General features: G+C 45.1%; 1 protein-coding gene across 6 annotated transcripts in view; it reads right to left on the bottom strand.

Moving 5' to 3' along the window:
* Positions 1-4,741: 4,741 nt before the first annotated feature.
* The window catches only part of TNKS1BP1 (tankyrase 1 binding protein 1), a 30,688-nt gene continuing 12,136 nt past the window's right edge, over positions 4,742-23,293 (bottom strand). For 5 of the 6 annotated variants that reach the window (XM_081877241.1, XM_081877238.1, XM_081877240.1 and 2 more), the window contains exons 5-12: positions 20,632-22,080; positions 17,105-18,894; positions 12,175-12,583; positions 10,415-10,556; positions 9,703-9,836; positions 8,618-8,769; positions 6,593-6,668; positions 4,742-4,877 (exon numbers count right to left, since the gene is read on the bottom strand). In XM_081877241.1, the coding sequence (XP_081733367.1) occupies positions 6,608-6,668; positions 8,618-8,769; positions 9,703-9,836; positions 10,415-10,556; positions 12,175-12,583; positions 17,105-18,894; positions 20,632-22,080 (4,137 nt within the window). In that variant the 3' untranslated portion in view covers positions 4,742-4,877; positions 6,593-6,607. The remainder of the gene's footprint in view (positions 4,878-6,592; positions 6,669-8,617; positions 8,770-9,702; positions 9,837-10,414; positions 10,557-12,174; positions 12,584-17,104; positions 18,895-20,631; positions 22,081-23,293) is intronic. The other variant, XM_081877239.1, reaches the window with a different exon arrangement.

Here is a 23,293-nt window from a genome sequence, read left to right as displayed (position 1 = left end):
CATAGACCTTCTCAGCACAACAGATAGAATAACAGAATTTCATAGGGTCATCCAGTCCAGCCCCCTGCAATGCAGGAATCTCAGCCAAAGCATGCAGGACAGAATGGGAAGTGAAATTCCAAAGGTATGTGGTCTTGCTATTGTGAGGGGAGGCAGCACTTGATGCTTTGCACTCCCAAGCACAGGTGAGGATTTGTGCACAGCCCTCAAAAACTGAGATACATCACTCTTCCCTATTTTGCCAGTTTGCATTCTCCACTAGATTGCTATAGTGTAGTCTCTAAATAATTTTGAAAGCTAAATGAAAAGGGTCTCAACTTAGCATAGGCAAGGGAAGCTTGCTGCTTCTCATCAGCCATTTTGCACACAAAAATCATTAAGCAGTTATGACTCTGATGCAACAGACATTGTCCACCAGGAAAGAGGAACCATTGACCCTCCAGATGTTGTTGGACTGCAGTTCCCATCATCCCTGGCCACTGGCCATGCTGGCTGAGGCTGATGGGAGCTGGAGTCCAACAACAGTGTAAGATTATCTACACCATAATTATAATATAAATGAATGTGCTAAGTGTTCTTTAGTGTAGCATAGCCTTATGGGCAGGAAAGGGGGAAAAATCATCTCAACATGCAATTCCAAGATTTTCCTCCCTGCCAGTTTAACAAACATGTTTTTAATTTGCACTAAAACAAATTTATCCACAATTGTATGCTTATGTCCATATGAAGCGGGAGGGGAGAATGAAACACGATGAAATGACGCTGATTGGAAACTTGGTTTTTTAATTGCTTGTTTTTATTAGCACAGACATGGTTTTTCGTTTAAGCGCTCTTCTGCAAATATTTCAGTAATTAAATATAATAGCCAAAAAAAGTTTTAGAAATGCAGCTAACACAATGCTGACTAGAAACATAATAGTGACAATGTGTGGGGATATATATGTGTGGTCTTGAGCTTGCACATTTCATATGACACTGCACGTATAAAAACTGAGCTCTTAACAAACTTTTGTTCCATTCTTTTAACAAAAAAGCCAGATTTTCTGCTGTTGGGCAGGGGGAGGGGAGAACATGGAGAGGAGGGAACACAGGACTATGATTTAATGGCATCGTATAAATACCCTGTAAAGAGTGGGTGAGTAGTGTGACAATTGCAAAGCAACAGTGGGCTTGACAGCATCCAAGTCACAAATCCACACTGAAATGAGACAAACACCATGACATCACATCATGTCTCTCTCCTCTTCACCCCCCACTCCTTGCCAAACACATAACACATACTTTACATAGAACAAATACTGAAAATGTGGAATGTTTGTGCAAGCGGAAAGATTTAGGAGCATCTGCAACATCTGTAGTGATGGAGAAAGCAGCGGAACATTCTCAGGCATTTTCATGCTTACCCAGGTCTGTTCAAAAGATGGCAAGGGGGAAGAAAGTGAAGTATTTAAAATATTTTTCAAGCTTTATTAAGGCAATAACATTCATTTTAAAATACGGCAATTTAAGACTTAACACTCTTGTTTTTCTGAAACCCTTGCAACTAACCATATCCATAAGCAGGAATACTGGAAACTTATATAAATTTGAATTTTTGCAAACATCGCATGTGCTTTCCCAAATACTTCAATAAAAATGATGTAGATTTCGAAGTGACCAAACATTTCTCTTCAGCCATAAATCTTGTAGAGGCCAAGAGAGCCCAATCTTATTGTTTTCCTTACTGGCACTTCAGTACTGTAATTCTTCTTTTTCCACTTTGGTTTCCAATGCAAGTTATCGTGTTTTGACCATATTCAAGTGTGCACATGGATAGAGCTGGACCACTCAGCATACAGATGGAATTATGTTGGTGGCCCCACTCAATTTTAACCCAGTTCAAGATGCATGTGGTGAGATAATTATTTTTTTCCATCTGTGGTAGAACTGCTTTTACTCTCTTGCTGTTTCTTACTGCCTTCGCTTCTCCTGTCCATCTGTAGCAACTGAATGCACAAAGCAACAAGACATGTCTGCTGCCAGTTTACAAGGTGCCACAGTGCCCTCTGGTGGGTGCAAGGCACAATAGTTTCAGGCAAATCCCGCATGTGCAATGGCATGTTTGAAAAGCAAAATAATAATAATAATAATTACACTATAACATTTGAAAATGGGATCAAGTTAAAGGCACTTCAAGATTGTGCTGTAGTTAAATCGAGGTGTGTAAAATCCAAAGTGTGCCTCCCTGGTAAACCTGTGTCCAAGAATGAATAAATCCTCTTTTCAGAAAATATTGTAGCTAAGGTGCTAATCTACTGTGGGCTCAAGTTCAATACTCTGTTCCACTAGTAAAGCTGGCTGATTTGCCAGCCATAGTGAGCAATGGTGCAACAGCCATACCAGAAGAAAACTATAGGACCCCTGCTTCAAGAATGGCATCTGTCATTCTCACCTCGTTGCTTGCAGATCCCACCGGGTGGGAGTGGGGAGACACATAAGAGTTCTGAGAAGGGGGTACCAATTTAAATTTGAAGACTGGCTGTATGCACACCTGCATAGCTGTCATCTAGGAGGAAGAGGAGGATGTTTGCACAACTACATGTTAAGGCCAGCTAGTATGTGTCCAAAAGGAACCCCAGACTCATTTAAGATTGAGAAATACTTGTCTTGCATAACTGAGGCTACTATGAAACTGGAGAGTGGCCAATCCACTTCTGGCACAGGCAACATGTGAAAAGTCTCTGTGTAACAGTGCCAGGTGTAAAATGGGGTTGTTGTACTTCCTAATGAAATTAACTGCATTAAATACCCCATGCTGTATTGTGACTGTGACCTGACTTATACCTGTTCTGAATCAGGGCTGGGGAACCACTTTTGGCTCAAGGACCGAATTTGTTGTTTCAAAGGTGGAAGTGGGCAAGCCACACCCACCTGCCCATCACCAGACATCAGGCAGAGGAAAGGTAAAGCCATGCCTGCAAAAGAACAATTAGGAGAATGCTGTAAGCCTTCAAGTGAGTTCTCGATTGTGCCTTTGCAGCTGTGGCTTGAATTTGGGGGTGTCTGAACACGGCGTATTTCCCCATAGCGCTACTTTCATCATGGCTCTGATATAGCTGCAGTGAGCAAGTGCTTTCATCCTCTATCATAAGTAGCAAAACTGGTGAAAGACACCTAATTTAGACGGTGTTGAATTCAAGTTGTGGCTGCAAAGGAACAATGGTGTCAGGAGTTGGACAGGTGGGAGAGGATCACCTAAAACAACCTCACAGGCCTACTCACAGGTTGGAGATTCCCTCCACCCCAACTGCTCTTTGGGGATTCAGGAGGTACGAGACAAAGCCAGTTAAAGAGGAGTGAGGATGTGTGCTGATGTATATAAAAGAGGGAGGGGAGAAATCTGGTGCAAGCTTTTCCCCCTGCAGAGCAAACCTGGATTCATCTCCCCCTACAGTGCCATCAGCACACATACTTACTAGGGATTACATGACTGAATCAGCCACAGATCTTGCCCCTCCTGCCATGGGTAATGTAAGCTATCTGACTTTTAAAAAATATATATTTTTAAAGCCATCACTTGTACATCTAAGCACTCCAAGAGTTTATTTGCTACCTCAGTCCTGGAGAGGATTACATATGTATAAGTAGGACTTGCAACAAAAAAAGTTGCATTGTGGATGGAGTGCTCCTGCTCAGGGGTCCAGCTCACCCTGCGTTGCCCTCTTAAAATGTACTCCATTCCATCTCCCTTTCTGTTTTTCCTCCCCACACCCACCCACTAACCAGCATCCTGAGCACACTGAAGATACTCAGTTCTAACTGGAACATTTTGGGTCTTGCACTCTGAGTTTTTTTCTAAGGATTTTTTGTGCTTGTGGTTCCCATATATGTGTGGTGTAGTTTAGATACACAATGATCAATACACCAAGAATGACCTCACTACTCGTACATAGGACAGGACAAGAAGACTGGTGAATGTACTTTCAGAGCTCAGAATCTTTTCATGCACATCTTCAGCCTTATGGGTTGAAGATGTACGGTTGGGTTTCTCCCCAGAACTAAAATTCTCCACATTTTAGCTCCCCAGAACTAAAATTCTCCACATTGATTCATATTGAAACTAGCTAATGAACCAAGTTTCATATTCTAATATTTACACTCATCCTACAATTCCCAACAGGACTAAGCCAATGAGTAGTAAAAACTGAAAATCAATTTTTAAAAAAGGTAAAACTATATTGAACAAGCGCCCTGTTTTTATCCACTAAAAAGCAAAACATCATTTCACCACCAGCATTTTATTATAACCCCTGTTTGTCTGCCCCTCTCAAAGAATAGGTTGCCAAGTAACAAGGCTGGCTCAGGATACAGCTCAGAGGATCACACACAAGCACGCGGGAACCACAGTGCCTCCTTAACCATAAAACCTTTATTTGTTTCAAGTGGCCAAAGGGGGAGAAATCCATTCTTCTTTTGTCTGAAATGCATTATATGGCAGCCGAGAAAGCAGAAGCCTCACCTCTTTGTCTTCCCTCCCTACCTTGGGGTGAAAGAAAAGGGGGCCAGCAAAAAGCTCCTTGACTGGTTACAAAAAAAGAATAAAGATACTTTATAAAAATGTATGTGGTATAAGAAGGAGGGAAAAAAGGAGAAAACAGCCAGGACAGCAGCAGAGAGCATCTGACCGTCATATGCATGAGTGACTGAATGTGATACAAAGTGCATAAATGTGCCTCGTCCTCCCTCTCCCCTCCCCACCTCCCCCCACCCCACCCCACCCCAATCCCTCTAAGTTGTTAGGTGGGGATTCTGGCTCCAGACCCAATATGCTGCCTCCCACCCGTGAACAGCTCACTGGAACTTCAGCTGTCAGGGCCCCAGTAGCAGGAGAGCAACACCTGCAACAAAAAGAAGAATATGACAGGAATTACAAAGCTTGGCAGGCTTATTTGCTATAGTGCAGGAATCCCACCTACAGATTTATGCATCACCGCCCAACTTTGGCTCATGGGCAAAACATGTTAAAGGCTTAGTCTCCCACACAAGCCTACACACCCTTTGGAGCAGCACGTTCAAATCAAGGTGACCTTTTGTAACTGCATAGTTATTTAGTATGCCAAATTCCGTCTTCAGTTCTCTTTCAATTAGAATTCCCAAGGAACCAATCTTCCATTTCCCCAACCAAAATAAACGGGAAGTCATGTGCAGCATTGCCCACTAGGTGGCAAAAAGTTCCTAGAATAACCTGCAAGTTGCAGACACAGGATGTTTCCCGCCACATGCGGTTCCAGCTGCTAGAATGCTACTCTAGTTCCTGGAATAATGGTAGTGTGGTGCAGCAAAGACAGCCCAAAGAGTAACAAATGTATTATGACCTAAACTTTTGTAGACTAGCATTCATTCTGTGCAATACATGGAAGTGCTATGCCACGACCTGTACTTTTTGCATTTCATTTGCTTCTATCCTCATACACCCACGCAGCCCAAAAGCGCACATGTGCATATATTGCATGCATGCACCTACTTAGGACAATATGTCTTGCATCTGACAAAATGGAGTCTAGTCTACAAACATTTGTGCCTTGATATACATGTAAGTCTTGAAGGTGACGGAAGACTGTTGTTTTTGCAACAATTCCCAGGTCAACCAGTGCAGCACTCATTGGGAATTGCTCTATACCAGTCACACTTCTTCAGCCTGGCAGCTAGTTTCCTCACCTACAATATGCACATACCATTTACACAGGAATCAAAGCACATGAATCATCCTGTGATGGTCATGTCACTTTACATTAACTGCAATGGACCTCTGACAGATGGCAAATGTTTTAGGCTCCTTTACTGCAGCTGGCTTTGGGATTACAAACAGCTAGGCAAGAGCATGATTATCATGAACATGCATGATAATTCACATATGTAGGAATCCAGAGTGCCAATTACCACAATGCAAGCACAGGTAATCCACTAGTGCAGCCTTCTGGGCTCATGCAGTTCTACTAACTATAGCTTTGTCCTTATAGTACCAGGATTAACCCAGTATACATTACCAGAGTGGTAAATGGAAAGGTCAAAAAGGACAGGAGGATTCCCCAAGCTCCCTATCCCCACCCACACAAACACAACAAAAATAAATGTGTACTGAAAAGCATTGTATTTGAAATCACACTTATGTGCTAACACAAGCAGCCTGAAGCTGCTGAGTGCAATCTGGACAAGACTTCAGTGAGAGCTCACGGAAGAGAATTTGGGGTATATGGATACTAGCAGGGAAGAGATTTAATGGCCACTCTTATAACTCTGTCCAACTGACATCTACTATGAAGAGTGCTTCAACTTCCAGGAGGCCTAAATGCCTCATCCTCTTCTCTCAGATAACAATTCAGAGGTCTTAATGCTTGATGTACAACAGCCACAGAGAATTTTCTGTGAGCATGCTTGACAAACTGCCAAAATTCCAACAAACTTTTCTTGCAGCTGCAGAACAAAAATGGCCAGCTGTGCAGAATGTAGTGCACTTGGAAAGCAATGATGATCCCACTTGCACAAATATTAGGGATCAGATGCCCATTTGGAAAGCTAGACTTAAGCCCTGCATCTGAGAAGAGAAACTTGCCTGAATGTTTTTATTTCAAGACTTCTTCTTTTTCAACTTCAGGACTTGCAGCCAATTGGGTGAGGATGTTTCTGACCTAGGGGAGTCAGGAAATGGTTAAAAGCAAAAGGTGGAACTACGATAGGAAAAAAAAATGGGTTACCCACATTCCAGAGGCAAAATGATGGACCTGGATGCTAAGAAATAGTCTGAATACCAACGCTCAGCATGCAGCCACACAGACATGCCACTGTATACAATTTTCCAACCCCTCCAACACTACACAGGCAAGGAGGCAGAGTGCAGAGAACAGGATCTAAGAGCCCTGCACCACTAATCCCCCCCCCAATCTAATATGACTCATGAGCTGTGGGCAGGAAGCCTGAAGGAGCAGGTAGCGCTGTGACCCATGGCAGAACCCAAAATCACAACACTAAGTAACAAAGTTTGCCCCAAAATTATATATTTATTATGTTTCTCATTTATTTCAGTTACTTCTACCTGCCTTTGCTCACAGAAGTGGGCTAAGGCAGCTTACAACAAGACCACAGCTACAGTCATAAAATACAAATCATAAATACAAACCAGTAAGACAACAGTTGAAAACAACAATTAAAACATCATGGAGAGAGGCCAGGTTAAGTGAGCACCTGCTGGAATAAGATGTTCTTCACTGCTTGCTGAAGGGCAAGCAATGAGGAAGTCAAGTGCATCTCCCTAGGCAGGCTGTTCCTTAATGTGGACACCACAACAGAGAAGGCTTTCTCTCTCTCGCTCTTTCTGTCTGTCTGTCTGTCTCTCTCTCTCTCACTTTCTTTCATACACACACACACACACACACACAGACATCAGCCCGTTAGTTGTATCTCTAACAGCAAGTGAATATAGTAGAGGGCCTCTGTAGCGGAAAAGGATTCCTGCGCAGGTTCTCATGGGAGAAGGCAATTCCAAAAGTAAGAGTACATCCAGTTTCAAACTTTTTGTAACATTAATTTTTGAATGCTCAAAGAGGGAGCAGACAACTGCAAAGTTTACTTTAAAAATGAGAAAATCCCATGAGGTCATTTGCTGGGAACACATCACTGAACTCCAAAATCTGTTTTAGGACAATACTTTTATTAGGCCAACCAAAAATGTCACAAAACAGCAGACAAGCTTTCAAGTTGCCCAGAACTCTTTATCAGGCTGGATGTTCAAAAAGCAACAGTGGGGAGAGAGAGAAGAGGAGGGAAAGGCCATGAGTCTGCATCAGGTAAGAGTCTTAACCCAAAATGCCTTTGTCCCTTCTCCTCTAGCTGAATGCCAACCACTAAGAGGTCTTGACTAGTTGGCATGCCAGAGTCTCATTCGATGCCAGCACTAAAAAGACAAAACATTCCACCAACTAAGAATGACTATGCATTGTTCAGAGCAGAGAAGGTGGGGCAGGGGAGTAGAACTTGTGGTCTTCCAGATGTGGATAGACTGCAACTCTCCTCAGCCCCAGCCAGCATGACCAGCGGTCAGGGACAATTGGAGTTTCAGTCTGATAACATACAGAGGACCATAATTGCCCACCCATGACTTAGAGGGGCACATGGTATACAGACACCTGTAACTGACCAACAATAGGCCAGCAAAGTCCATAAGATTGAACAAATGCCCTTCATTTGGGATTCCAGCTGTTCCATTTCATTCTTCCCCATCCCTGGTTTTCCCTAGTCAAGGAACATTATGTACTCATTAAGCACACTTAGTTCTCAATGGGATGTTTTTTGGGGAAGGAGCCATTCCCCTCAAAAAGGTTTCTTCCTTCATGATTTTTTGTACTTCTGCAAACCTGGGGTGCTGCCTCTTGTGCATGGGTGGTGATGTTCTGACTACATAAGCAATGGCACTTGGAGAATTGAGAACACTGATAGTATATATGATTTTATCCTAATTTCCTGTGTATTGTTGGCTGCTGCCTTTCTTCTGCTATAGTTGCCAGAAAGAGCTGCAGCACACTCGCGTTCTGCAGCAAGCAGGATAACCAACACATGTTATTTTCCACCACCACACACCTACCCTGAGGATTTCTCTGGTTTGGGTGGCAGCACCAGAGGCTTCCCAGTGATGTTGGCAATCTTGCATGATTTAGAGCGCTGAACATGGGTTTCCTTGGCCTCACTTTGTGGGTCCCCTTCCTCAGCAGAACGGTTTCGGCCTCGCAACTTGGCCTAGGATTGAGGACAACAGATTTACAAAAACAGGCATTTAGCAAAACACCTAACATTTGCTTAGAGTTGTCCTACTCCCTGATCTTTCATTGGCAATTTTCTGCTTTTTCTCATAACTGCCCCCTGCACTTCCTTTACCATCAGGGGCTGGATGTTAGATAGTAATCTCCTCTGACAAAGCAAAGACCTATCTCAAGTGTGTGGAAGTTTTTGGCTCCATGGGCCAGGATTGCCTTGCAAGCCAAACTGGACACAACTAACCCTGTGGGCCAAAACAAGCCTTGCAAGGCCACCCATTTGTCAATCACCTCACTAAAACAGTGAAAAACGTTTTGTTTTAGCAGGGCTTTCAATGCCAACACCTTTTTATAACAGGAGATTTGCATTGAACCTACTGCTAAAGCAAAGGTTTTTCGTCCTTTCATTTTAGCAGGGGTTTCAATGCATACACTTCCCTTCCTTATCACAATGGGTTCACATTGAAACTCCTGCTAAAACAATTTCCCCACCACCACCATTTTAGTAGGATTTCAATGCAAACCCCTTCCTAAACCCCTGAAACCCCTGGCCGCCTATAGGCCAGAGGTTTATCAGCTATTTAGTACAGCATCCTGGTTTGTCATAGTAGCTAACCAGATGCCTATCAAATATGAGTGCAATAGCATTCTACCATTGGTGATCCTCAGCAAATGATGTTCAGTGGCATGATGGAAGTAATGTTTATCCACCATGACTTGGAAGCATTGACTGTCTCATTCTCCATGAGTTTTTCTCCCCCCTCCTTTCATTCAGTACTTTGATTTCAGCTTGGAATTCTAACATAGAACATTCCACTATCTGATAGCAAAGGCCACTCGGTTTCTAAGAGCCAACCCATATTTTTTAACATTGTGTCATTCTTTATCCTGTCCCCAACCCCTTTCCAGGTACTACCTTCAATGCCGATGGGTTCAGCCCTGGGAAGAGAGGGACCTTTACCCCCTTTGACAGTGGAGATGTTCGTGACTTCCTGCTCCTTGGTTCCTCTGGGGCTTCTTCATCAGAGACCGCAGAAACTATTCGAGGCTCTAAACAGGGAAGAAAATGGCAATACCATAATGCAGAAGAACCCATGCTGACACCATGTGACGCATTTTAATCCATGCCCCAACAGGAGGAAAAAAATGACATAATCTAAAGTGCAGTGCCTAGAAAGCAGCAATGACAGGCAACCTAGGACACTCCTGTTGGAAACCTTTGTCACACCAAGTCATGCTGTATGTGGCACATCTGCTAAGCCTATTAACAAAGCCTAAGCACATGTAACTGAAGCAACCACATACTGCTGCTTTGGTTATCCCCTCTTCGCTCTGTCAAATTCTGGACTGCAAGCTCTAGATTGTAGCATAATATAAACTACCTTAAGATGACCTAACCCTAATCAGTGCCTCTGTAGTGAACGCTGCCTGGGAATCATATGCAAGCTGCCTAGAGCTTTTTGTGAAGAAAGGCAAGAATGTAAGTTAACAAAATAAGCCACGCACAAAATGACATAACCAAGAAAGACACAAAGAGATAACACATCCAAAATCGCTTCAGTAACAGGTGTTGGGAATACACCAATGAAGGCTACATGCCAGGCCCAGCATGCAACGCTCCATGCTACCTGTGGAATCTCTGAACATCCAATTGTCTCCGTCGTTCTCGGAAAGAGCCCCTCCAGAACGGGTGGCTGGTGCACGATGACCTCGCTTACGGCCCAAATTAACACGGTCGCGATACACAGTGTTGTCAAGAACCTCTGTATCCTGAAAGCATACAGAAGAGGAGAACAAAGGGATCAGAGAAACACATTTCTCCCTCAATGAATGCAAAGCAACACCCAGAGTGTCCCCATAGATCCTTCTCAGCTTCAGTTCCTCCAAGGAGCAGAAACTGAAGAGTACTTCATACACTTTCCAGCGACATGCACAGCTTGCAGGACCACAGCTAGCAAAGCATCCACATATTCCCACAAAGCCTGAGCTCAACCATTAACAACTTGTTCTTTCATTAAAAGGGACGCGGGTGGCGTTGTAGTTAAAACCTCAGCGCCTAGGACTTGCCTATCGCATGGTCGGCGGTTCGAATCCCCGCGGCGGGGTGAGCTCCCGTTGTTCAGTCCCAGCTCCTGCCCACCTAGCAGTTCGAAAGCACCCTTATGTGCAAGTAGATAAATAGGTACTGCTTTCTAGCGGTAAGGTAAACGGCGTTTCCGTGTGCTGCTCTGGTGCCGGTTCGCCAGAGCAGCTTCGTCACGCTGGCCACATGACCCGGAAGTGTCTGCGGACAGCGCTGGCTCCCGGCCTCTAGAGTGAAATGAGCGCACAACCCTAGAGTCTGTCAAGACTGGCCCGTACGGGCAGGGGTACCTTTACCTTTACTACCTCTTTCATTAAAAACTGTTAATATGTGTCGGTTTTCTTCTATTTCCTGACCCAAATACTCTTCCATGGTTGGCTCACCTTCTAAATTTTAGGTGAACGACTAACAGCTATGAGTAGAGGAAGGCAGGGAGAACAGCTTATGAATTTTTCCAACCAGATTGCACTGCATCAGGCTGCTTACATTTTCCTGGGATGTCACTCAAGTCTAAAGTGCGGGATGAGGCTGCTTACCAAAAGCCTGGACACACTAGCTCTGTCCATGTAGCACAACACAAGGGCATCACCAGGCTATGTGGGAAGGCTTCTGGGCAGACTGGCATGGGTGGTTGGCTAAAACCTTTCCTACAAATGATTTACAGCTTGCATGAAAATCAAGGGACAAAAATAACTTTGGTTCAAGGTTGCCCAACTGAAATGGCAATATTAGAAAAAGGATTTAGATTTCTCTTCTCACTCTCTAGTCTTCCAGCTTATTTCTACTTCAGCAGCAAGACATAAGCTGTTTGTTGGAGGAGTCATGACTCATGAGTCAACTTGTGAAGCCTGAAATATTATCTGGGGTCAGCCACCAAAATACAGCCAAAAAAGGCAAGGTTATGAGCTATTCTTTATACATAGAATCACAGAATCATGGAATTGTCATTGGAAGGGACCATGAGGGTCATCTAGTCCAACCCCCTGCAATGCAACATCTTTTGCCCAACGTGGGGCTCAAACCCATGGCCCTGAGATAAACAGCCTCAAGCTCTACTGACTTAGCGATCCCTCAATCCAGAAGCAATTATAGAAGATGACAAAACCCTTTGTAAAGCAGGTCTGAAATGGAGCATTTGCCTGAAAGAAAGCATTAGGAACCCATGTTTCTATATCAGCTACGCATTTAAATGTAATGTAAAAGCCCCTCAAACCTTAGAATTGCTGTGCACGTATAAACCCTTATCTTGCAGAGAAGGCTCAGGGGTCAAGCAGGTACCTCAGAAACATCTTAAGTACTACTTACCTCTAAGAAGATGAAGTTCTCCCCTTCAGGAGCAATAGCTCCCTCTGAAGCAGGAGCCTTCTGTGATATGGGCTGTGCAGCTTGACTTCCATTTTGCTCTGGATGATTCAACACTCTCAGGTCCACGGGTAGCTGACTCCCATTTCCACTGTCTAACTGGCTGTCCCCACCATCTGCAGCAGACAAAGCTTTTCCATCCTCCTTTGCTGAGAAGGGCAGTCCTTCAGCCCTTTCAGCAAGAGCCCCCTGGTTATTACGAAAGCTGCGCAGTATCCTCTCTCCTTCTGAATGGCAGCTGTGGAAGGAGGCAGGTCTCTTCTGCTGGGCCACCTCTTTGACAGCACTATTGGAAACCATGTCTTCCTGCAGGCAGCTGGGGCTGGAGAGTCGCTCACTACGGAATTTTCTGCTTGGATGTCAGATAATGAACGTTAGGGTAAGGTTCTTCTTAATTCTTATCAACAGGGCTCTCACTATCCTAGCAAAATTCCCCCTCCCCGACTCCAAGCATCCCCATATCTCCTAATCATCCCAAAGCCGTTTTTCTCCTCACTGTACAAAAGAAATGACGGTATGTAAAGGTCAGGACTCGACAGCCAAAGGGAGAATGAATACCTTACAAACATGATGCAGGCCTAAGGAGGCATCAGAGATGGACAAACCCACAACAGAGGATTCAAACCTACAATTGCCAATGGTCAAAGAGTACAAATACCTCAAAGAGAACTCAAATCATGACCCTACGCTTAAGCCACATGGTACAATCATCGTAGGGATATCCACTTCACAACGCAGGTGGAAGCTCATGTGATCCAAGGCAGCAACAGTTTGCATTAGAGAAGACGGGAGGAAAGATAAACCTGCACATTTCCAGACTGCCAAAATAAATACAGGCTATACTATATGACCATTTCAAAAGGCTGGACTGTAATGAGGAGTGTGGGATATGTAACTGTAGCTACCCCACAGACTACAGATTCTTCAGGCCAAAGGCTGCCGTTATGACATGTCTGCCCAATTTACAACCCACAGCCTGCAAAAACCCTGGCTTGACAACCTCCCTAGTTTTACATTCCCTTAAGGGCAACTCTAAAAGAACAATCCTATGCATGCTTACTGAGAATTAAGTCCCATTCTGTTCAATGAGGCTTACTCTCACATAACACACATAGTCCTGGTTAGCATGTAATGGTAAACCATAGCCTAAAATTACGGTTTACCATGACCCCATGTTTTTGGAGCGTTTTCAAACAAACCATGAGTAAGAAATCAAGGTTTGTCTTTGGTTTGCCACTTGTGGTTTGTTTAGTGGGAAACAAACCATGAGTGCCGGTTTGCATGCAATGCTAAGCCAGAAATGATTTGCTTCTGAAAAAGGACAAACACAGAGGTCACAATCCGACCACCATGTACAAGTATACTGCTTGTTTAAGATAAGCTATAGTTCATTTCAGAGCATGGCTGCTACATGCAAACTGGACAATAGGATTATAGCCTTAATCAACTTCAGTGAGCTGCTAGGCACCGCTGCATTCTGTTCCCTCTGTGGCCTGAAGAATGTAAGTATGAAGAGGGGGAGTACCCAAGACACGACACATTAATTAATTTTCATTCCATTTACACTGGTTTGGATGGTGATACTTCCTGGTTTCTCATTTTGAGTTGCAGGGATTAGCAGAGAGATTCAATCACTCCATGCATGGCTTAAGGGTGTCAAGTGTACAAAATTACCCAATATACAAGAAAGCCTTTGTTTGGAAGTTACGCAGCAACCAAAACAGGCAGAGGCAGCTTCAAAACAAAGAGTATGACTACGCATGCACAGGAGAAGGATTCCCCATCAGAGAAAGGCAGCATGCTAGGCTTGGACTAGGGAGCCCCAAATTAATATCCATGCTCAGCCATGATGTTCACTGGGTGACCTTGGCTGTACCCTCAATTCTCTCCATCCCCCATTTTAGCCAAATCAGAAGGCACATCCTTTAGGTAAGAAGAGTCCTTGAGTGAAACCTGCACCTTTTAAAATGGCTGTGTGCATGACATTGAAAGTCACACCTTGTTGTTCTCCTTGAATTCTCTCTACAGTTGCCAAGGCCATCTCTATAACTATCCATTTTCATTAGGTTACAAGGACGAGATGATGGCAATCAGTTATTTGAGATTAAAACTGACCCAATTCTTCCCAATTTCTACACATATATGGAGGGCACGATGAGAAGACTTCAGTTCTTTCCCCAGGCCTTTCAACGTTTTCAACATATGTTACCAATCAGTGCTTTTAACATTATTTTGTTTTGTTTTGATAAACTTGATGACAATGAGGCTTATGCTCAAGAGGAGTTTAGCATTTAGACTGTTTGTTTGCTATGGTTCATTTTTGCTGCTGTACTTGATTAAATTTAATATATTTAATTTTCACTGTTGGCCACTTGGGGCTCCAGCATAATGGTGACTAATAAATAATAGTTTCCCCTGTTTCATGGTTAGCTTAAAAAGTGCAGCACTGCAAACTATCTTTCTTGTCCCTTTTGCTTTCCATAATCACAATCCAATTTGATGACTTCGCATTTAAAAGAGCTCACAATCTGGAAGTCTTATTCCAAGCAGTGACATGGGTTCCTCAAATGATAGAACAGAAAGATGCTGGTTATAACCCACAGAAAGTGATAGAAACATGACAACAGCATTAGCTGTATACAAATAAAATTGTTTCACATTTAGGAAAGTGGGAGAAAGGCGACAAGGGTTTGTGCGGTCTGCTACTCCTACTCTGTTTTGCATTTCAAAAAAGCTGGACAGTCATCAAAAATGTTATTTCCCCAATGAAAGCAATACAGGTATGGATCCTGTATTTGAGGGCTGGGGGGGGGGGAATAGCTACCACTTCATTCCAGGAAGAGACCACAAGGGCCTGATCCAACCCCTTCTGACCTACTTCAGTTATGGGACCTGTTCCTACCTCTGAAATAGTGTGCCACTTCCACATCAGCACAATCCTTAAGCCATACTTGCTGCTGGTCTCTTAAGTACCTAGTTGTGGAGAATGTATTGCCAAAAAAGAGGTGCTCAAAAGCACATGTTCAAAGGAGGGAGCAATGCCACCTCACATCCTGACAAAGCACTCCTACTCCAGTCTAGAGCAGTGTTTCACAACCAGGGGTCATATGCTGGGGCCCAGGATATTCCAAGGGGGCCACAGGAGAAAATTGCGTAAATGAGGGACCACAGCAAGAGGCATGGGGGGCACAGAGGGAAGTGAAACATTTTTTAAAAAATACTAGTCAGCAAATCCAAGGCTGAAGAGAAACAAGTGATGATGAAGAGAGATGTTTACAGAATACAATATAGGAAAGAGAATTATAGATACTGTCACTCATTTTCACCCATAACAAAGAGGTTGTGACTTCAGAGCATACTGAATGAGAGTGCTAATTATGTGCATAAGACATGGGACCTGCTGGTACAGGATGTTGCTGAAGCAAGACAGCTAATTGAAAGCCAAACACTAGAAGCAATTCATAAAAGAATCCGTCCTCTTCTCCTCATTCCTGCTGAACATGGCACCAACCCAAGACAAGACAGTGGAACTGATCATACGACAGCAAAGGTGACAGCTCTTGCAGAACAGCAGCTGTATCATTAGGCATTTGCCTGGTCAGCTAAGGAAAGTAAAAATATACCTCCAGGTAACCTGCTGCAGCCCCCCCCCCACCTGCCTGATTTCATTCTGCAACAGCCACAGTACTCTACTGTGTTTCCACAGTTAGGAAAACAAAACAGTGCACATCATGGCTACTGGGTGTGCAGTCGCTGTCATGACCAGCTGGAGGGTAGCAGTGGAGCATCACTGGATTTTCTCACCAAAGAAACAAGAGTTACACACTATGGTTGTTGCTTCTAAACCTCGGAGCCATATTCAACTAATATGTTGAGCTAAAGTTCCATCACCACAAGGATTTTATTTGTTGGATGGAACCTTCTCTCTCTCTTCTTCCCTCTCCCACACCACCAAATGTGACCCATGCCATCCCCAAATCTGCTATGGAGAACTGGGGGAAAACCCATAGTAGATTTAGGGGCCACACAGGGAGTGAGGGAAAGAAGTTCCATTGCCTGAGCAGTGTTTCTACACTACAGCACCATAGAAGTTGCCTATCCTGGTTCCCACAAAGATTTCTGGCTTCAAGAGGTAGCTGTAAGGCCTACCTCAGCAGCTGTGCACCACAGACACAAAGTAATATGTGGTACTGGCGTGAAAGGGAACGGTTGCAAATCAATTAAAAGTGTGCAACCGTGCTTTTGACTTTACAAAAGGAATTTACAAAAGGAAATCAATGCAAAAACAAAATCAGTACTTCAATTCCATTGTCCACTTGTATTCATTTAGCCTTCCACTTCCATTCTAACTTTCTTAAGAGACATGGGGCTATGCCATCACTTGCTTCACTCACCAACCCCCCTCCCATCTGACCCACATTAATGATGCAGTATAAGCCTCAGTGGTACAAAGCAAGGAGGAGGGGAAGCAGAGAGCACAACAGATGCTGGGGAGCTGCTCAAGGGGTCCCGACTGTTCCTCTATGACTCACTTGGGCAGGTCACCTGCTTCACTTCCCTTGTTGTCTGACACTGCTGAGGCTGAAATGGCATCACTGGTGTGAGGTGAATAGCAACGGATGTGGCGGCAGCAGCAGGACAGCTACTGGGAAGATGTCCTGGCAATTCCTCTGCGGATCGCCTGGGCAACCTACCCACCTGCCTTCATCTCCTCCTCCTCCTCCTCCAATACCACTGTGATAGCTCTCATAGGTCTGTTGTCACACTGCACTGCACTGCACTGCACTGCACAGCATCACCTGTTGGAGGCCAAGTGAACTGAAGCATGAAAACATCCGAACCTTCTTATAATACATTAGGATACAGCCTTTACCTTTCTCCAGAGACTCCAGCTGCTCTTGGATGCTCCATCTCATCACCATCCAAAGGTGTCGCTCCAAACTGATAGCTGCTGTCCTTATGCTTTATCCCAGTTGCACCTGTCCAGTCCATCTGTATTAGATCTACTTCCTCAGCCCCATCCAAAGCCTTGGGCCTCAAATCAGACACTTCCATGCTTTCAGTGCCAGATCTGTAGGCCAAATCTGCTTGTCCCACACCAGGTTCTCTGGTCTCCTCTGGATTCACAGTCCTTACATCTGATGAAGCAGACAAGGTTTCCAGACCCAAGGAAGGAAACCAATGAAGCTGCTTCTCTGTAGGTTTTTCAGATGCATCTGGAGTCCCAACTTTCAAGTCTTTTGAGAGATCCATACCTCTGAGGCCAAGATCTTGAGTCCACTCAGGCTGCCCCTCTCCAACTCCTCTAGGCTCATCCATAGCAACTGCTATTAAGTCTCTAGACTGACCTACCAGGCTGCCAGCTGTCTCCTCCAAATCCACTGTCACACTTAGACTTGGTAACTCTATTGGACCAAAACTACCAGCTCGGTCCTTCCCTATAGCACCTAACTGGTTATTTTGTTTAGCTGCTGAGAGATCAGTGTCTCTGACCCATTCTCTTGTGGCAATGGGGAAATCACTATCTTGTAGATCAGATTCCCTAAGGTTGTAATCATCAGCCCAGACTGGCTTCCGGGCACAGTACTCCAGATCACCAGCCTCAAATTCAGTGGTGCTGCTTCTGCTTGCAATGCTGAGTTCTCTTTCCCAGCGTGTTTGATTATCATCATATTCACTGGCTCCATCTGGTTTTTCAGCACTGAACACACCATCATGGCTTTGGGGAATACCCATGACATATCTGCTGGGCCAATCAGACTGTTTGACACTCAGTTCAGACTCCTGACAGCTGCCATCATCAAAGCCATATGTATTGGGTCGTAGTCGCTGTTGGATGCTAACCTGGGATTCTGGATGATTGGCACTATATTCACTAGGTTGCTCCACCTGGTTGGCATGGGACTCTGACTGCACTGGGCTAGCCCTGCTGTCAACATTGGAATCACTAGGCCAGCCTGACTGGCTGGCACTGGATGTGGCATCCTGAGAGCCAACATTGACAGCACTGTGATCACTGGGCCCCTCTAAATGCCTGGCACTGAGCTCTGCATCCTGGTGGCTGTGAGTACTGTATTTGCTAAACGCATCTGATGATTTTGTGTTAACCTCCAATTCTGGACAGCTGTCCTTTTCTTCACTGTATTTATTGGGCCAGTCAGTTCTTTCAGTAGCACCAACGTGATAGGGGCTGCTCCAACCCATTTTCTCAGCAGCAGACCTGCTGCTCTCCTGATCATCTTCATTACTGCAGAGTCTGGGCCAGCCTGGTTTTCTCACATATGGCTCTCGGTCCTGACACTCAGCAGTGCTGATGCTATATGTGCTGCTCCAATCTGGCTCCTCAATCTTCTGGTCACCACAGCTGCTGCCATAGGCAGTGATCCAATCTTCTTGCCCTGGATTAGAACTGTCCTGCAATGGTGTTCCTCTGGTCCAGACTTTCTGGCTGGAACCAAATTCCATATCCTGCCTTTTGGCATCACTGTACGAGCTCAGCCACTCCTGTGGGCCAGTGCCAAATTCTCGATCCTGCTCTGTCTCACCAGGCCAAACTACCTTGCCAACACCAGCAGCCCAACCCATGCCAAAGGTAGCAGACCGATCAACTTCTACAAAGCCAAACTCGCTGTGAAGATCCTTCCTTGACCATCCCAGAAGATCCTAATAAAGAAAGGCAAAGAAAATAAAGCAACATTGGAAAGGCATGGGACAGTGAGCCAAATTTAGTGGGGAATTTGATCTAGTAAAGATGTCCCTTCTCCCAACAGTCCAATATGAGAAATACATTAAGAAGACAGAAACTGAAAATGTAAATTCACTAAGCCCTTCCTGTATTTATTTTTTTAAAAAACCAGTTTGAATATATTTCACTTAACATGCACAATTTAGGAAAGGGCCATTACTGAGTAGCAGCACGTTTTGCATGTAAAAGTGCTAGGTTCAATCCCTGCCATCCACAGACTGGGCTGGTAAAGATCCCTGTCCAAAACCTTGGAGAGCAGCTGGTCAGTGTAGACCATTATATCTTCAAAAATGGGCCAGATCTACTACCAGATCAACATGACTGAAGGTGGGCTCAACAACTACATCACAACCTTATAAATATATGGTAAAAAATTAAGATACTTATGCCCAAAAGCATGTTTGAACTAAAAATGGGTCCCAGGTCTAAACTAGACATGAACTAGAGGGATCAATGGTCTTGGTTCAGTCTAAGGCAGATTCCTATGTTACTAACACTGCAATCTTCCATTTAGAAAGTTCCTCCAAATGGAAAAATATATCAAACCCACATGTATGATTTTAGAGGAAAGTTTTCCTTTTATTCTCTGTCATCCATTGTAAAGGCCTTTGGCTATATACAATAAAAAAAAAATTGACCATACATAGAGTGATAAGCCTGCACTTGGTAATCATCCACTCATGTGTAGATGCAGCAAGTTACATGCATTTAGTATAGAAACAATTATTTACGTAAATGTGTATCGAGGGGGACCTGGTGGCAATTCTTTCTTTGGTCTTTCATGCTTGCTCAGTTTCCTACATAGAAGTGTTTTCTATGTAAGGAAATTATAGCTTGAAACATGCCTGTTAAAAATTAGTTTTCAAAAATAATTTGGAATTTTGGCAAGTTCCATATTGGTAGAATGCAAGGAAGATTAAAGAGGTACTTATATGGCCAGGAAAATAAACTAGTAGCCACTGGTACTGAACTGTTCACTGGCAAAGAACCCCCTTGCAAGCCTGATCAGAATGTGAGACTTTTGGGCTTTCAGAAGCACCCCCTATTATAACCACCTAATGAACAGTTAATTCTTGTTCGCTAGAGCACGTGAGCCTACCAAGGTATGCATATTAGTTTTGGCATACAACCCAGTACATTAAGTGATGTGCCTTGTAGCTACATAGCTATGGAGCCCTACCAAACTAAGGAGACCAATTCATTCTTAGGCTGAGTCTGCTGGAGCTCAAGGCACAATTTCTTGGTGGCGAAGAGGGCCAATCAAACAGACAAAAGTAACTTTGATGTGTACGGGCAGGCTGGATTCAGGGAGGTGAGGGAAGCTGCTCCACCCAGGATGAATGGAGGATTACCCACGCAGCAGCACCTTTTGGCTCAGCCTCCTCTTTTGCACGCTCTGCAGCCATCTAACCTGTTCAGCCACTTTTGCGGTTTACTTAAAAACCAAGACCCGCCCTTCCCAAAGACAAGTTCAGTCTCTGTTATTTAACTGGGCAGGAATGCACATTCACCTAGCCATGCTTGTGCCCATTTAATGCCTTCTTACCAGGTTCTAAAAGCACTAGAAATAGGAAGCCAGTAGAACTGTCTCCTTGCAACCCGTTTTGTGGTCTTCAGCCATCCACCCATCCCCGCACTAAATACAGTTCCTTTACCTCCGGTCCTGTAGGGTCTTCTGACTTGGGCGTACTTCTCTTCTTTATGTCATCAGCACTAGGCGGAGGAGATGCCAGCAGTTCATCAAGCCAGTGTGAGCCTGGATCAGGGTCAGCCCTCCTTTCGGGTTCAGCAACCCCCAACTTGCCTTCACGTGCCAGACCTACAGCACCATCATCTTCTTGGCAGGAAGCAGCTGTCCGCACCTGGACATCTTCAGAGAATAAGATGCAAGGCTCTGCAGGAGGGGCAGCCTGCTCTACACTTGGCAATGGCTCCATTGCCCTTAAAGCCCCTTCCTCAGGGGTTGGGACCAAGGGTAAGAAACCATCATGCTCCTCTTGACAACCAACCTCTGCTGCTGCTATAGGGCCCTTGAGCTTGGGGCTAATAGGCTCCCTCAGAGTTGAGGGACCTCCAGGTGCTGATATCTCAAGGGCTGAAGGGGACTCCAGCTGGTCCTCAGCCTTTCTCCTTATCCCTGGGGAACTCCTGGAATTGCTGTGGCAGAACAAGCTCCCATAAGCCTCAGTCTCCTCTCCTCTCTGGCCCTCTGAACCTCTTTCCTTATAAGACCCTTTGGGGCTGAGGCTCTCTCTATCCAATTCTGCCTCCAAGAGACCAGTATCATCAGCCTCCTCAATGGGAGATCTTGGAGGAGACCCCAGTCTCCTTCCACCAAACTCAAGAGCCCGGTTAGGGAACGACCATTCAAAGGACTGTGACAAGCTCCAGTTGGACTCTCCCCCTGCAGCCTGCTCTAAAGCTGGGTCCCCTCCTCTTGGCAAGACAGCCAAAGACCCTCCCAGCTCCTCCTTGTCCATTTTTTTACCCCGTGGTTGCAACACCCCTTCTGAGGCACGCCGTAGAACCAGTTGAGATAATTGGGGGTCTTTACCCTCAAATGGTAATGTTGGTGCTTGATTGTCGAGGGAATCCTTATCCCTGGAGAGTAAGGGGGAGGCTTGTGCATGAGAGGGAGAGCCAGGAGGTTTATCAGAACTAGCAAGGTACTCAGAAGGAGTGCTTGGGGAGCCAGGGGACTCCGACACTCCTCGGAGACCACAGGGAGGTGCCAGGCTGTGCTCAGCAGGAGGATGAGTCAAACTGGCAGATGGCCCAGCACATCTTGCAGAAAGGTCCCCAAGACCTGAAGACAAGGAGTGTCCTAGGAAACCACTGGGGGATCCTGGGGGGCAGGGATCAGATAGGGCAAGAGGGGAACCTGGAGCCTGGGCATGACCAAGGGAGACCTTAACAGGAGATCTGAGGGGTTCAGTAGGTGCATCAGGAGAGCCTGGGGGAAGCTGAGCTTCAGCACTTGGGACATCTGCTGGAAAATGTGGGCTCTCTGGGGACTGGGCTGATTCAGCAGGGGCATCAGGGGACCCAGGAGTGACTCGAGAAGAAAGCTTCGTGAGGAGTTGATAGGTCTTGGGGAGAGAGACCTGGAGAGAAACAAGGGAAGAATGGGTTTTTAAAATATGATTCCTCCCTCCCTGGAACCTTCCTGAGCATCCTAATCTGTCCCCTCCAGCCCCAAAGAATACAGGATGTCTCCTCCAATCCTAACCTCTTCCCTCTTTTTCTAGACCTTAGAGATTGTCCTTCATGTCTTGGAAGTTCTGGTTTCACTACAAGACCCCACAAGACCCTCCCCAACAATATTTCTGCCCGAAGGAAGCCAGAAGGAAAGGAAATTCAAAGAATGGAGGAAGGGGAAAAGAGAGGCTGAAGAAATCGTTCAAAGTGTTGCAGTAACAAGGCTGTATGCCCCACCCCAGGACCTTGCCTCCTCTCCAACTAGGCCTTCAGAAAAGTGAAGAACTAAGCTAAGTAGATCACACAATAGGCTGATGACCTTCCTCCCCCCCCCCTCCTCCTCCTCCTCTGGGAGAGGCAAAAGGAGTTAATCATTACCATCACCCATCCCTGAACAAGCAGCAAGAGGTTATAGTGCTTTCACTGCTAGATTATTTGGCCACAGGCCCAGCTGCTGGGATCTGCTTCATACATACCTTGTAGGTCACCAAATTGTATTCACTGAGTCACAGCTGCTCCCTTCCCTCCAGCTAAGGGCCTGGTATTCTGCATTAGGCTTCCACGCTTTGCCTGGGCTAGGCTCAGGTTAGCTAGCTAGCCTAGGCCAGAGTTTGCTCTCTAAAGAGCTGAAGAGTCACAGATCCATTTTTCTCATTTATTTTCTAACTCTTCCAAAAGCATAAGGCAGTATTGGGACTGTTAGTGGGAGTGCTATGTGCTATACCAAATGCCAAGATTATGCTCTGGATTTTTCAAAACTGTACCATGCAAGGTAGAAAAATGAAGACTTCCTCAGAGTCGATGTCACCATGTCTTGCACATGAGGTTAGGGGATGAATCTTTCAAACTGAAGGCACCTAGGTAAGCCAACCCATGGGATTTTGACAAGGACATACCCAGTTACTGAAAAAGCAACAAATATGGCCTGGGACACCCCATAGCAGTGCAAGATAGTGCATCGTTTGCTTGGGCTACCAATCTCTTCTTGAAGAGAAGCATTAGTAGAGAAAGGAGACACGCACCCTACAGAGAGGGAGCCCGGAAGGAGAGAGGTGGCAGATACCCCTGAGACAGAGGAGAGCCAGGAAGGAGAGAGCCCAGTGGAGGAATTGCCGTGCT

The sequence above is a fragment of the Podarcis erhardii genome, assembly GCF_964252035.2.
Source record: "Podarcis erhardii genome assembly, chromosome: 1".
Taxonomy (NCBI): domain Eukaryota; kingdom Metazoa; phylum Chordata; class Lepidosauria; order Squamata; family Lacertidae; genus Podarcis; species Podarcis erhardii.
This window is presented reverse-complemented; position numbering and strand designations above follow the sequence as displayed.